Source organism: Pristis pectinata, chromosome 9, assembly GCF_009764475.1.
Source record: "Pristis pectinata isolate sPriPec2 chromosome 9, sPriPec2.1.pri, whole genome shotgun sequence".
In the NCBI taxonomy this organism is placed as follows: domain Eukaryota; kingdom Metazoa; phylum Chordata; class Chondrichthyes; order Rhinopristiformes; family Pristidae; genus Pristis; species Pristis pectinata.
This window is the reverse complement of record NC_067413.1, coordinates 78,719,343-78,731,911: the sequence shown is the minus strand read 5'-3', so window position 1 is coordinate 78,731,911 and position 12,569 is coordinate 78,719,343. Positions and strand designations below refer to the sequence as shown.

The following is a 12,569-nucleotide window of genomic DNA, read 5'->3' as shown; positions in this document are numbered from 1 at the left end:
TCAGCTGAGGGCTGCATTTCTGGATGGAATGGAAATGTTTTCCAATCTCATCACCTAATTATTAAGTTGGTCTCTGTGCGAAGGGATCATGCTATAAAAAGAGAATAACGTCTCCTAAGGAAAGTACACATGAGTGATTATCACACAAGAATGATTGGGGGTTTGGAATTGGAGGTGTTGCATTCAGGAGACTTAATTGACCCCATAATCATTTCTCCATGGCATAAATGGAAAAAAAATGAGTTTATACATACTAGGAATAGACCCTTGGTTTTGAAGTATCGATGAGCGAAAATTTAAGTCTTTAATGAGAACCAGTATCTAGCTATTTTGTGTAACATATTGTGAAGCTCTCTCATGAGGAAGAATCGGAAACGTGTAATGCATGACCAATTATTGAAATGTTCTTTGGGTGAGGCAAATAAACTCCAAGATGATATATCAGGTTCTGGATGAGTGAAAATGTGGCAGACTTGGTAATGCAACACTTGACCCTGGGATATATGCAGTAGAGTATTTCTAGGGTACAATTGATGAGTCATCAACCAACCAAGTTCATTGTATGGTAATTATGAGGCAATAAAAAACAAGGAATCTTTTCTCCCAGGTTAAGTTAACTCAACAAGCCAATTCCTTAATAGGTTTATTTTTTATTTATTCATTCTTTGAGATGTGGGTATCACCGGCAAGGCCAGCATTTATCACCCAGCCCTAACTATCCTTCTTGAGCCACCTTCTCGAACTGCTGCAGTATTTTTGATGAAGGTAATCCCAGATGTTGTTGAATAGGGAGTTCCATGATTTAGACCCAGCAACAATCAAGGAGGGGTGATATATTTCCAAGTCAGGACGGTGTGTGACAGGAGGGGAACTTGAAGATGGTTTTACTCCCACACACCTGTTGCCCATGACCTTCCTGGTGGCAGAGTTTGGGGGTTTCAGAGGTACTATTGGAGTATTCCAAGTGAGTAACTGCAGTGCATTTTGTAGGTGGTACATAATGCAAGTCACAGTGTTGCCATTGGAGGAATGAATGTGTACAGTGGTGCATCGGGAACTAGGCTAGTGGGCTGCTTTGTCCTGGAACCTGTTGCTGTTTTTGAGTGCTGACAGAGCTGCATGTGAAGAATATTCTGTTACACGCCTGACTTGTCACTTGTAGATGTTAGGAAAGGCTTTGGGAAATCAGAAAGTGAGTCAAACCTGAGGAACTCTGAGTGATGTCCTGGGGCTGGGATGATTGACCTGCAGCAACCACAACCATTTTCCTTAGTGAGAAGTATGGATCCAACAACTGGGGTGTTTTCTCTTTGATGTCCATTTACTTCAGTTTTGCCGTGGCACCTTGATGTTACACATGGTCAAGTTCTTCTTTGATATCAGGAGCAGTCACTCTCTCCTCATCTCTGGCTTTCAGCTCTTTGGTCTATGTTAGGGAAGGCCATTGGACACAAAGTGGTGCTTGCTAGTGCTGTCATTGACACCTTGCTGATGACTGTGGTGGCAATTAGCAGATTAGAGTTGTCCTTTATTTAACAGGACATACCTAGGTAATTTTCCATATTGTTGGGCAGATGCTAATATTGTAACTGTATTAGAATAGTTTGATTAAAGGTCTGGGTGTTACTGGAGTGCAGGTCTTCTGCTCTGCAGTCAGCATTTTGCTTGGCCCCACAGGCTTTAGTGTCTGTATTTCTCAGCCATTTCTTTATGTCATGTGGAGTGAATTGAATTGGCTGTAGTGATGGGGATGTCAGGGAGAAGCTGAGATGAATCATCCACTCGCCACTTCTCACTGAACATGTTTGCAAGGTATTTAGCACCCTCAAACTGGGTCATGCCATCATTTTTTGAAGCCTCTTCTCCCTGTTAACTGCTTAATTGTCCTTAATTCATGTCTAAACGTGACAGAGTAGCATAGCTTTGTGGTTGTGGGATCACTTAGCTCTGCCTGTTGCATGTTGTTCACATGCATGTTGTTTAGCATGCTTGTAGTCCTCTGGTGCACCTTGTTTTGAGGTAAACCTGGTGCTGCTCCTGGAGTGCCCTTTACTGCTCTTCACTGAACCACGGTTGATTCCCCAGGATTTATTGTGATGAGTGAATATTTCAGGCCATGGATGCCCAACTGCCAAATCTGAGTCCAATCCATTTAGCACGCTTGCAGTGGCACACAGTCCCCAAGTGTTTCTGAGATGGACATTGCATGGTTGGCTGCTTTGGGAGTGACTGTTGTCCAAGTTCTCTGCTTAGATTAATGCCGGTGCTCTAGGAGTCTGGTTTTGTACTTCAGCTTTAACATAACAGTTATAGCATAACTGTACGGCTTGATATGTGTTCTCAGAGATTATATAAGAGTCAATCACATTGCAGTGAGCTTGCAGTCACAGACTGACCAGAACAGATAAGGGTAGATTTCCTCCCTGATGGATATTATTGAGTCAGATGTTACTTTGACAAAATTCTGTTAGTTTCATCATCATCATTATTAACACTAGTTGATGTTCTTTTTCAAAATTGCAGATTATTAACTGAATTCAAATTTCACATCTGCCAGGGGATTTTAACTTGCATCCCTGGATTGTCAGTCCAAGCATCTGAGTTACTGTTTTGGTAATTTAGCTACTATCCTGCACTGTATTTAGTTCAGGGAACAACAACCATGTCCATTTATACATCTTTAATAGAGAAAAAAGAAACTTTTCAAAAGTCTTGGGTATTAGGTGGAGTGTCCAGAAAGTGGGATAGAATTGCCAAGCAAAGTAACAGATAAATCTTGAAAGGTTATTTCCACTGTTGGTAACTGGGGAACAAAAGGACTGCAACTGAGGATTCCTATAGAAGAATCATAGTGGTAAAGAGAAAAAGGGGTTTTGCACAATGAAGATGCTGGGGAGAAAATGGGAATATAGGAGAGGGTGCCAGCAGAATCAACAAATAGCCTCTTCCAGTGCTGCAATTTCTATCACTTACTATAAACAATGTACAAGGAGTGTATAGAAATTTTGGAGCTGATTTTAGGACCACTGCCCTGAGGTAACAAACACATGGACAGGGTTTCAGTAGCAGATAAACATAGATGGTGTTGGAGTTAGGCAAGGTTACAGTTATGAACTATAACAGTGGCAGCAAAGAAGTGTGAACATAAACTAATCGTACTGTGAACAAACTATGTCAGCCTCAGGCAGTTAATGTGGATAGAGTTAATGCTTAAAGTGAAAAACAATGCTGTTGGACTACCCATTGTTCAGTTGGATGAAATTTCAATTTGACCATTATTGGATTTGATGAGGAGCCAGATAAATTAGAGCCAGTTGACTGAGGGCGAGTTTGGGCATCAGTATACAAATAAAAACTGGCAGTGTTTTCATGTGTTTTACTGAGGTGCATTTTGTGGCTGAGGGATAGCAGTGAGCTGACAATAGATCTTTGAGGCTATCAGCAGTAATAACATGGAAAGAAAACCCACCTCAAGTGACAGAAGCTGATAATGGATATGGTAACCAATAGTGGCTAATGTTGAAATAGGGATAATTCGGGAAATTATAGGCCAGTGAGCGATAGGGAAGCTATTGGAGAGGATTCTTAGGAATAGGATTTATGCACATTTAGAAAAGCATGGCCTGATTAGGGACAGTCAGCATGGCTTTGTGTGAGGAATGTCATGTCTTACAAACTTGATTTGAGTTTTTTTGAGGTGACAAAAATGGTTAATGAGGGTAGGACAGCGGATGTTGTCTACATAGACTTTAGTAAGGAATTTGACAAGGTCCCTCATGGTAGGCTGATCCAGAAGATTAAGATGCATGGGATCCATGGTGACTTGGTAGTTTGGATTCAGAATTGACTTGCCCATGGAAGACAGAGGGCAGTGGTGGATGGGTATCATTCTGTCCGGAGATCCCTGACCAGTGGTGTCCTATAGGGATCAGTGCTGGGACTTCTGTTGTTGTGATAAATTACTTGGATGAAAATGTAGACGGGTGGGTTAGTAAGTTTTCAGATGACACAAAGATTGGTGGATTTGTGGACAGTGAAGAAGGCTGTGAAGATATAGCAGAATGTTGATCTGTTACAGATATGGGCAGAGAAATGGCAGATGGAGTTTAATCTGGGCAAGTGTGAGATGTTGCACTTTGGAAGGTCAAATCTAAGGGAAAAGTACACAGTTAAAGGGAGGATTCTTAACAGCATTAACAGAGGGATCTTGTACAGTCAGAATCTCTTTCCCAGGGTAGAAATGTCAAATACTAAAGGGCATGCATTTAAGGTGATAGGGGGAAAGTTTAAAGATGTGCAGGGCAATTTTTGTTTTATACACGGAGAGTGGCAGATGCCTGGAATGTGCTGCCAGGGGAGGTGGTGGAAGCAGATATGATAGTTGTGTTTAAAGGGCTTTTAGACACATGAATATGCAGGGAATGGAGGAGACACATGATGGCAGAAGAGATTTAGTTTAATTTGCCATCGTGTTCAGCAGACATTGTGGGCCAAAGGGCCTATTCCTGTGCTATGTTCTACATAACACAGTGGCTAAGGATTGGACTAGCAATCCAGAGAGTTGCATTGATAAATAACACTGCATCCATGAATCAATGTTGCTGAGGAATTTCAGTGCATTTAATCAAATAATTTCTGGAATTTAAAAATAATTGTAAAAATTGTCACTTGTACTGAGGTACAGTGAAAAACTTGTCTTGCATACCGTTTGTACAGATCAACTGGTTCACCAATAAGGAAATTTGCTGTCTGACCTACAAGGGATGTGAGATGCATTGTAATGTGGTTGGCTCTGAAATAGGTTGGCTTGAGGGAGGAGGGGTATTAAATGTTTATCTTACCTTGAAAGCCCACATCTTGTGAATTAATTAAAAGGGCAAGGGGAAAGACCACAGTATAGGCTCCTTCTGCTACTGCACATGGAGGGGCAGAGTTGGGTTGGGAAGCCTCTCGAACAATGAAAGGGGTATCACCTCAGGGAGCCACATAAGTGGCAATGGTGCTATTTGTTTGTGTGTCTTTCTCTTTAAAGTTTACTACTGAATGTAACAACCATGAATGTTAAGCTTTTGTTTTTGCACCATTTCTTCCTTTATATATATTTTTATTATGAAGTTTATTTTTGAAATAAATAATTAAAAAGGCAAGTGTAGTCAGAGTCATAGGCACAGAAACCAGCTGCTCAGCCTAACCATTTACACTAATCCCATTCTACTCTTCCCACATTTCCATCAACTGCCTCCAGATTCTAACTTGCCTACATACAAGGGTCAGTTTACAGTGACCAATTAATCTACCAATTTGCACACCTTTTGGATGTGAGAAGAAACCAGAGCACTTAGAGGAAACCCACCTGGTCACAGGGACAACGTGCAGACTCCATAGACAGCATCATGGGTCAAGATTGAACCCAGGTCACTGGAGCTGTGAGGCAGCAGCTCTCTGGCTCCTTGACCATGAGTCTGCTCTCAAGCTTTTCCAGCTGTGCCAAGTCCTTTCCTAGCACAGAGGAGTTAGAGGATGGCATGGTCAACTGTGTCAAAGGCTGTAGAAGATCAATGAGGACTACAATGTGGTTTACCAGTAGCAAAGAGATGGGAGTTTTCGTAAGATTGGTGCTGGTTTGGAAAACAAATGCACATTCCATGATTTTGCAGAAATTCAGAAGTGCATCTTTACTTTCGAGAGGGATCAAGGGTTGATTTGAGGAGTCCATGACAATGGATTTGAAGATCATTATCAGCAAACTTTGGGCCAAGGAGTTAGTTTTATTGAGAACAAATGAAGAGGTGATATTTTTGGACAAGGTGGAGAAGGCATGAGAAGATACAAGAGACAAAAGTTCAGCATTTGGATAGGGAAGGAGTTGCCTTGGAAATTCCACCTTGTGTGCTGGGGGAGGGAAGCAGGTGCTCTTTATACCTATTTGAAGTAGAATATGGAGGATGCAGGGGAGAGGGATTTAAGATGATAGTTTAAAGTACAGAAGCCAGTGGTTATCTTTGCATTCTAGGATCATCTTGCATTAGCAAATAAGACCGGACAGTGATCTTGTATGTTTTTTTAAGTACAAGAGAAAGCCATTTATCTGCAATTAACAGTTAAATTACTTTGCAACATTTTCAACTCTACATTGGATCATGGGAGTAGGACTTGAATAACCTACCAGGTAGAGAGTAATAGTTTTACATGTGGCAAGTAAGCTAATCATTAATGGCACAAATGTTATGGTGAACAAATAACCTATATTAGCCAAAAAGGTGCACTTATGATCAGATATGGAGATTCTTCTCATCAGCTCATAGGTGAGATTGTTATCTGTGAGTTTAAGCTGATAACCCTGCCCAACTGTTTTACTCATGATTCATGGGAATCCACTTTTGTGATGTTACTAAAGAAGATCACTGTCCATAAAGAAATTGAAAAGGCATACTTACATTTTTAGCTACATCTTCAAGTTACATTTATAGTCATCCAAGTAATCAACTTGGGTGGAAAAAAAAGTCAGCAAAATTAAGAACTGTAGGAAAGTCATAGAGAGTGAAAATGATAAATGTTTTGTACAACACTCACCTTATAGTACTTTTGGTCATTTTAAAGTACAACGAATATGACCAATACTGGTGGGGAAAGCCTTTTTATTCAGGCTTTGTGTTTTCTTTTAAAAATACAAGAGAAAGCCATTTAGCTGCTGCTTCCACCAGCTCAGATTGTGGCTGATTGATGACTTAATTGTATGTACCCACCATATTTATGCAGATACACACACACCATATGAAACAATATAGTTCAGTTTATTTTAAATATAAAAAAAACAAAGTTGTCAATGCCAATTTCAGGGACTAGATATTTCCATCCCAAAACTACAATTTATTTTTAATCAAGTATAATATTAAGAGTTCCATTCACATTTTTCATTTTCCCCTTCCTCTTTTACTGGCAGATTTTCGATACTGGCCTTTTCCATCCTTTCGATTATAGTTTTTATGTCCTTTTCTGCCTTTCGACCCCATTTTCTTTCGCTTTGCTGCCTCCTCCTGTTCATCTTCACGAAGTTGCTTATTTACAGCTTTGGTGAGGTCCAGTTTTGGTTTCTTGCTGGCCATTATTTTTAAAAGTTCCAGCTGGTTCTGCTTCTCTGCAGAAAAATCTCCAATCAGGGGTTGGAATTTCCTCTTCTTGCCTGTATTCCTCATCTCCTTTTCCTTGGGTAACTTATCTTGAAATTTGCCAACTGAAGCCGTGGAGGTCTTCGCCACGTGAATGGCTTTGCTCAGCTCACTCTTACTGGGCTGACTGCTCGGGGCTATCCCGATGGCTGGCGCTTTAGTCTTCTGAGATCGAGCGATGTTGCGCAGCCTATTCAGTTCGTTCTTCGCCACCCTCTCTTTTTTGGCGGCAGCACGTTTTGCAAACATATCCTCATTGGGATCTGCCGTCTCAGGCACCTCAATCACCCAGTCTTTGGTGTCATCGTTGGCTCTCTTGTAGCCCCAGCGCCGCCGCCACTCCTTCTTCTCGCTGTCCCAGACCAAGTTAGTTTTCTTTTTCTTTCGGATGCCCTTGAGCCTGGCGAACTGCTCCCAGCGGGTGGGCGGCCGGGGCTTGGGCACGGCTTTCTCCCGGGGGATGCGCGTTGTGCCCGGGGGCAGCTTGGCCACGATCACCTCCTGCACCCGCTCGGTGGGCACCTCCCAGACGGCGTTGACCAGCAGCTGCGTGTTGTCGCGGGCCAGGGCCCGCAGGAACTCCTCGGGCTCCCGTCGGAAGCGGCGGACGTCGGGGGCATTGGTGTCGGTCGCCGTCAGGTTCCCCACGTCGAGCTCCAGCTCCAACTCCTTCGCCACGCTGATGGTCCGCAGGCACTCGGCCTCGGCCCGCTCCACACCCGCCAGCACGGCCTCCACCGCCGTCGCCATCCCCACGCACGCTGCACCCAGGCCAGGGCCCGCCGGGGGTGAGGAGAGCCGGTCTCTTCCGCCTGCGCACTTCCTCCCGCTTCTCAGGGGCCGGGCGCTCACTGCGCTTGGCCAACGAGGGCCGTTGGCAGGAAGGAGGGACGGTTCAAACTCAACAGCTTGCGTTTAAAACGTTGTCGGAGCCTGCGTTGTAAAATGATGGCATTGAGGGCGACTGCATCGAGCAATCAGGCCAGAAACTAACGTCAGAAGAGAAACAGGGGACTGCAGCAGAGGACTGTAGATGGAAAACACTAATGATGCTGGAGGAACTCAGCAGGCCAGGTCCCGAGGAAGGGTCCTGCCCCGAAACGTTGACCCCCTGCTTTTCTCCACGGATGCTGCCTGGCCTGATGAGTTCCTCCAGCATCATCGTGTTTTTCATCCAGAAACTAACGTCCTTCGAGGGTGTTTTTGAGAAGGATCGGAATGGGATGTGGCGCCATGCACATCAAACCTTTCTTTGCTTTTGAGTGTGGTAATCCGGATCAAAGAATGGATCACATCCTGTTCTCGATGAAGATGAAGTGGAGGTGACTTTGCCATTGATTCATTTTCCAAAGAAAGCGAAATGGTGGTGTCACCTGAACTCACCTATCACCTGCCAGCCTGTGCTCCTCCCCCTCCCCCCTCCTCCCCTTCTTATTCTGGCTTCTGTCCTCTTCCTTTCCAGTCCTGATGAAGGGTTCGGCCTGAAACATCGACTGTTTATTTTCCTCCATAGGTGCTGCTTGACTTGCTGAGTTCCTCCAGCATTTTTTGAGTGTTCCTCCAGATTTCCAGCATTTGCACTCTTTCTTGTGTTTCCTTGGTGGTGTATGAACCTGGAACTCTATATTATAAATCTTACCCCATCCGTATGCAAGAAGAGTACAAACCCAACAGCTGTTAGTCTGATCCGAAACCTAGTGCTGTCCCTGGAGGATGGGCACTATGCAACCACTTGGGGTTTCTTTTGAACCTGCTAACGAGTGACTTCCTTATCCATTAAAGCAGATGGATACATACTGAAATTGAAAAGAAATGCAGGCATTGGAAATTGGAATAAAAACAGAAAGTGCTGGAAATACATAGCAGATCAGGCTGCATCTGTGGAGAGTGAAGCAAGGTTAGGGTTTCAGGTTGATGACTTTTCATCAGAATTACAAAAGGTTAGAAAGCATATATCAGGAGCATTCCCAGCATCCTGGCTAACAAATCTTGCAACTAGTACCACCAAAAACAAATTCACTGGTCACCTCACTGACTTTTGTTTCCATTTTCTGATGGGGTGAATATAAGATAAGATAAGATCTTTATTAGTCACATGTACATCGAAACACACAGTGAAATACATCTTTTGCGTAGTGATCTTGGGGGGCAGCCTGCAAGAGTGATGATGAGATATAAGGAAAGCAGTGAGGTAGGGGAAAAGATATCCCCTACCAATATGCTGTTGTTGAATCAGTTACAGTGACAACAATGTCAGAATTTTGGGCTTTTTAATGTTGGCATATTTGAGCAACTTATGTAATCAATGCTGCTATGAAAAAGAGGGATTATTTTCTCAGCACTGGTACTATCACAAATGCTATCAGTACATTGTAGAGTGGAACTTTCTTTATTATATATTAGGGTAAAACTTCTTATGGAGATTGCCAACACATAATACTTATTCCAAGGTTGTCTGTAAATAGAATGTTTTTAAAAGCTAAAATGAAACAGGATTCAATTGATAAGCTGTTCTTAAAATGGAGTCAATTTTAAAACCGTGTTCCAGCTTTGAGGCAAATGAATATGGTAACTATCCCTTTGTTTAACATTTGTAAAAAAATATTCATCAATAGAATGTTGAAATCACAGGTAAAGCTAGCATTTATTAACCAAATCTAATAGCTTCTTGTGTTTAGAGGCTTATTAGCCATTTCAAAAGGCATTTAAGAGCCAATCATGTTGCTGGATCTGGAGTCATGTTAACCAGATGGGGGAAGGATGGCAGACTTCCTTCCCTGCAGGACATTTTCACACCTGTTTTTAAACCCTTCTTTAGTTTCATGCCTTTATATTGCGATAAATGCCTTCAGCCCTACCAGGATACATGTATTTTTCAAAATCTAGAGCATCTTTGATTTTAATTGCTCCACCATTGATAGTTGTGCTTTTAGCTGCTGAGGCCTTACGATCAGAAATTCCTTCCACAAATACTACTTTCTACTACTGTTCATCTTTCTTTTCAATTTAGTAGTAATTCTACTACTTCTCAGTCCTCTGCAACACTTCATAACACCTAGTTCTTTGACCAAGCTTTAGGTCATCAACTCCAATATCTCCTCTTGTGGTTAAGTTTTAATTGTTTTTTGTTTGTACTCTTGTAAATCATCTTAAGATGTTTTGCTAGATTAAAGGTGCCACAGAAATGAAGGCTGTGCTGTGAATCCTTCGAGGTAGTTACATTAAGCCAACAACTGATGGCAGTAAATCTATGTCTTTCAGTCATCTCAGCCAAGAAAGTTCTAAACTGAGAACACATATGCATGTTTATGGGGGTGCAGAGCAGGAAAATCCAGAAATACAGGGAACAATAAGATCCTGCCAAATTTAATGACAGGACTGCATTATCATTTTTCTGCTTCCTGGCTGGTAGCTAGTGAGATTAACAGGATGCTGAATGCCTTGTGGCAAAGCCAACAGCAATGAAGGCTGCAGGTTGGTTACCACTTGGTTAGTAGCAATGGTGAGAAAATAATCCCTTTTTTTGATAGCAGCTTTAATTACATAAGTTGCTCAAATATGGCTTGGTTAGAATAAAGTCTCTCAACCACTTTATTTAGGCAGTCTGAAAAGTAATGTACTCTGGATCATTTTAAAACCATTTTTATTCATTTATAGGTTGGTATTTAATGCCCTTCTCTAATTTTCCTTGAGATACTGGTGAGGAACCTTCTTGAACTACTGTAATTCTTGTGGTAAAAGTTCTGTTAAGCATTTGTAAGATTTTGCAATGATGAAGGAACAATGCCACATTTCCAAATCAGGATGGTGTATGACAGGGAAGGGTATTTGCTGTTGGTGGTGTTCCCATGCACCTGTTGTCCGTGTCCTTCCAAATGCTAGGGATTGCAGGTTTGGGTGGTTCTGTCATGTGGTGTAGTGTATTTTATAAATGCAGTATGCTGGTTAAAGGTACATGCCGCACCAATCAAACTGGCATTCTGGTTGGTATTGGCTTCTCAATTATTGTTGAAGCTGCACTCATTCAGGCAAGTAGAGAGCATTCTATAATGCTCCTGCCACAGGCCTTGTAGATGCTGGGAAAATTTGGGACTTTAGTAAGGCAAATGACCATAAGCCTTGAATCACTTATGATACTGGAAATGTGTTGTTAAAACTAGGGGAATACTTGTAATTTGAGATACTTAGGGGTAACTTTATCCTTTCGTGATGGTTTTGCAATCCCTCCCCATCTCTGCCCTGCACCCTCACCATTCTCGCATATTAGGGCTTTGCGTTATTAATGCTGTTCCCTTTCAGGGTACGTTTAGCACTTCCTTCACCAGTCCAGTCTTACTAATGCTGTAAAACAAATCAACAGAAAGTGTATCCCACAAATGACTTGTGTCTGGAATAATTCATAGTAGTCATAGCACAGCACAGAATATACAGCACAGAAACATTTTCTTCAGCTCAACGTATCCATGCTGATCATCAAGTATCCATCTATACTGACTTCATTTACCAGCACTTGGTTGGTAGCCTTCTCTGCCCTGGTGATCAAAATGTTCATCTTGATATTTCTTAAATGTTGTGAAAGTACATAGTGCGTCTAAATTCCAACCACCCTCTGGTTGAAAACATTCTTCGTCGAATCCCCTCTAAACCTCTTACTCCTTACCACTTACCCTGAACCTATGCACTCTAATTTTAGAAACCATGGGGAAAAATTTCCCACATAGTGTGACCCTCAGAATTTTGAATCTGTCCATCAGGCTCCCCTCAGTCTTTTCCACTCCAAGGAAAATAAATATAACCTATCCAGTCTCTCATAAAGGAAATGCTCCAGCCCAGGCAACATTCCAGTGAACTTTCTCTGCGCCCTCTACAGTGCAATCATATCCTTCCTGTAGTATGGTGACCAGGACAGTATATAGTACTCTAACTGTGGTTGAATCAATGTTTTATAAAGTTCTATCACAACCTTCCCGCTGCTATATTCTATGCCCTCGCTAATGAAGGCTAGTATCTCATATGCAGCTTTGCGCATCTACCATCGGGCCTGAAGTCCCACACCACCAGTTTCAAGAACAACTACTTCCCTTCAACCATTTGGTTCTTGAACTAACCTGCACAACCCTAATCACTGCCTCAGTGTAGCAACACTATGACCACTTTGCACTAAAATGGACTTTATTTTTGTTCTAATTGTATTCTTTCTTGTTTAATTTATGTTCTTCTTGTGCATGTTGTGTCTCTAATGCTATGAGCCTATGATGTTGCTGCAAGTAAGTTTTTCATTGCACCTGTGCATACATATACTTGTGCACATGACAATAAATTCAACTTGACTTGACTTGCGTCCTTCACCATCTTTTCTACCTGTGCTGCCACCTTCAGGGATCCTTGGACTTGTACACC

The 12,569-nt window shown here is 42.2% G+C and overlaps 1 protein-coding gene across 1 annotated transcript; it reads right to left on the bottom strand.

Annotated features, from left to right (window-relative positions):
- Window positions 1-6,849: 6,849 nt before the first annotated feature.
- Window positions 6,850-8,478, bottom strand: rrs1 (ribosome biogenesis regulator 1 homolog). Its single transcript, XM_052023417.1, has one exon. It carries the CDS (start codon window positions 7,917-7,919, stop codon window positions 6,915-6,917), a length of 1,005 nt encoding a protein of 334 aa, XP_051879377.1. The 5' UTR covers window positions 7,920-8,478; the 3' UTR covers window positions 6,850-6,914.
- Window positions 8,479-12,569: the final 4,091 nt, after the last annotated feature.

Excerpts from the sequence above, each read along its gene's own strand:
- rrs1 (XM_052023417.1), bottom strand. The coding sequence starts at position 7,919 with ATGGCGACGGCGGTGGAGGCCGTGCTGGCGGGTGTGGAGCGGGCCGAG.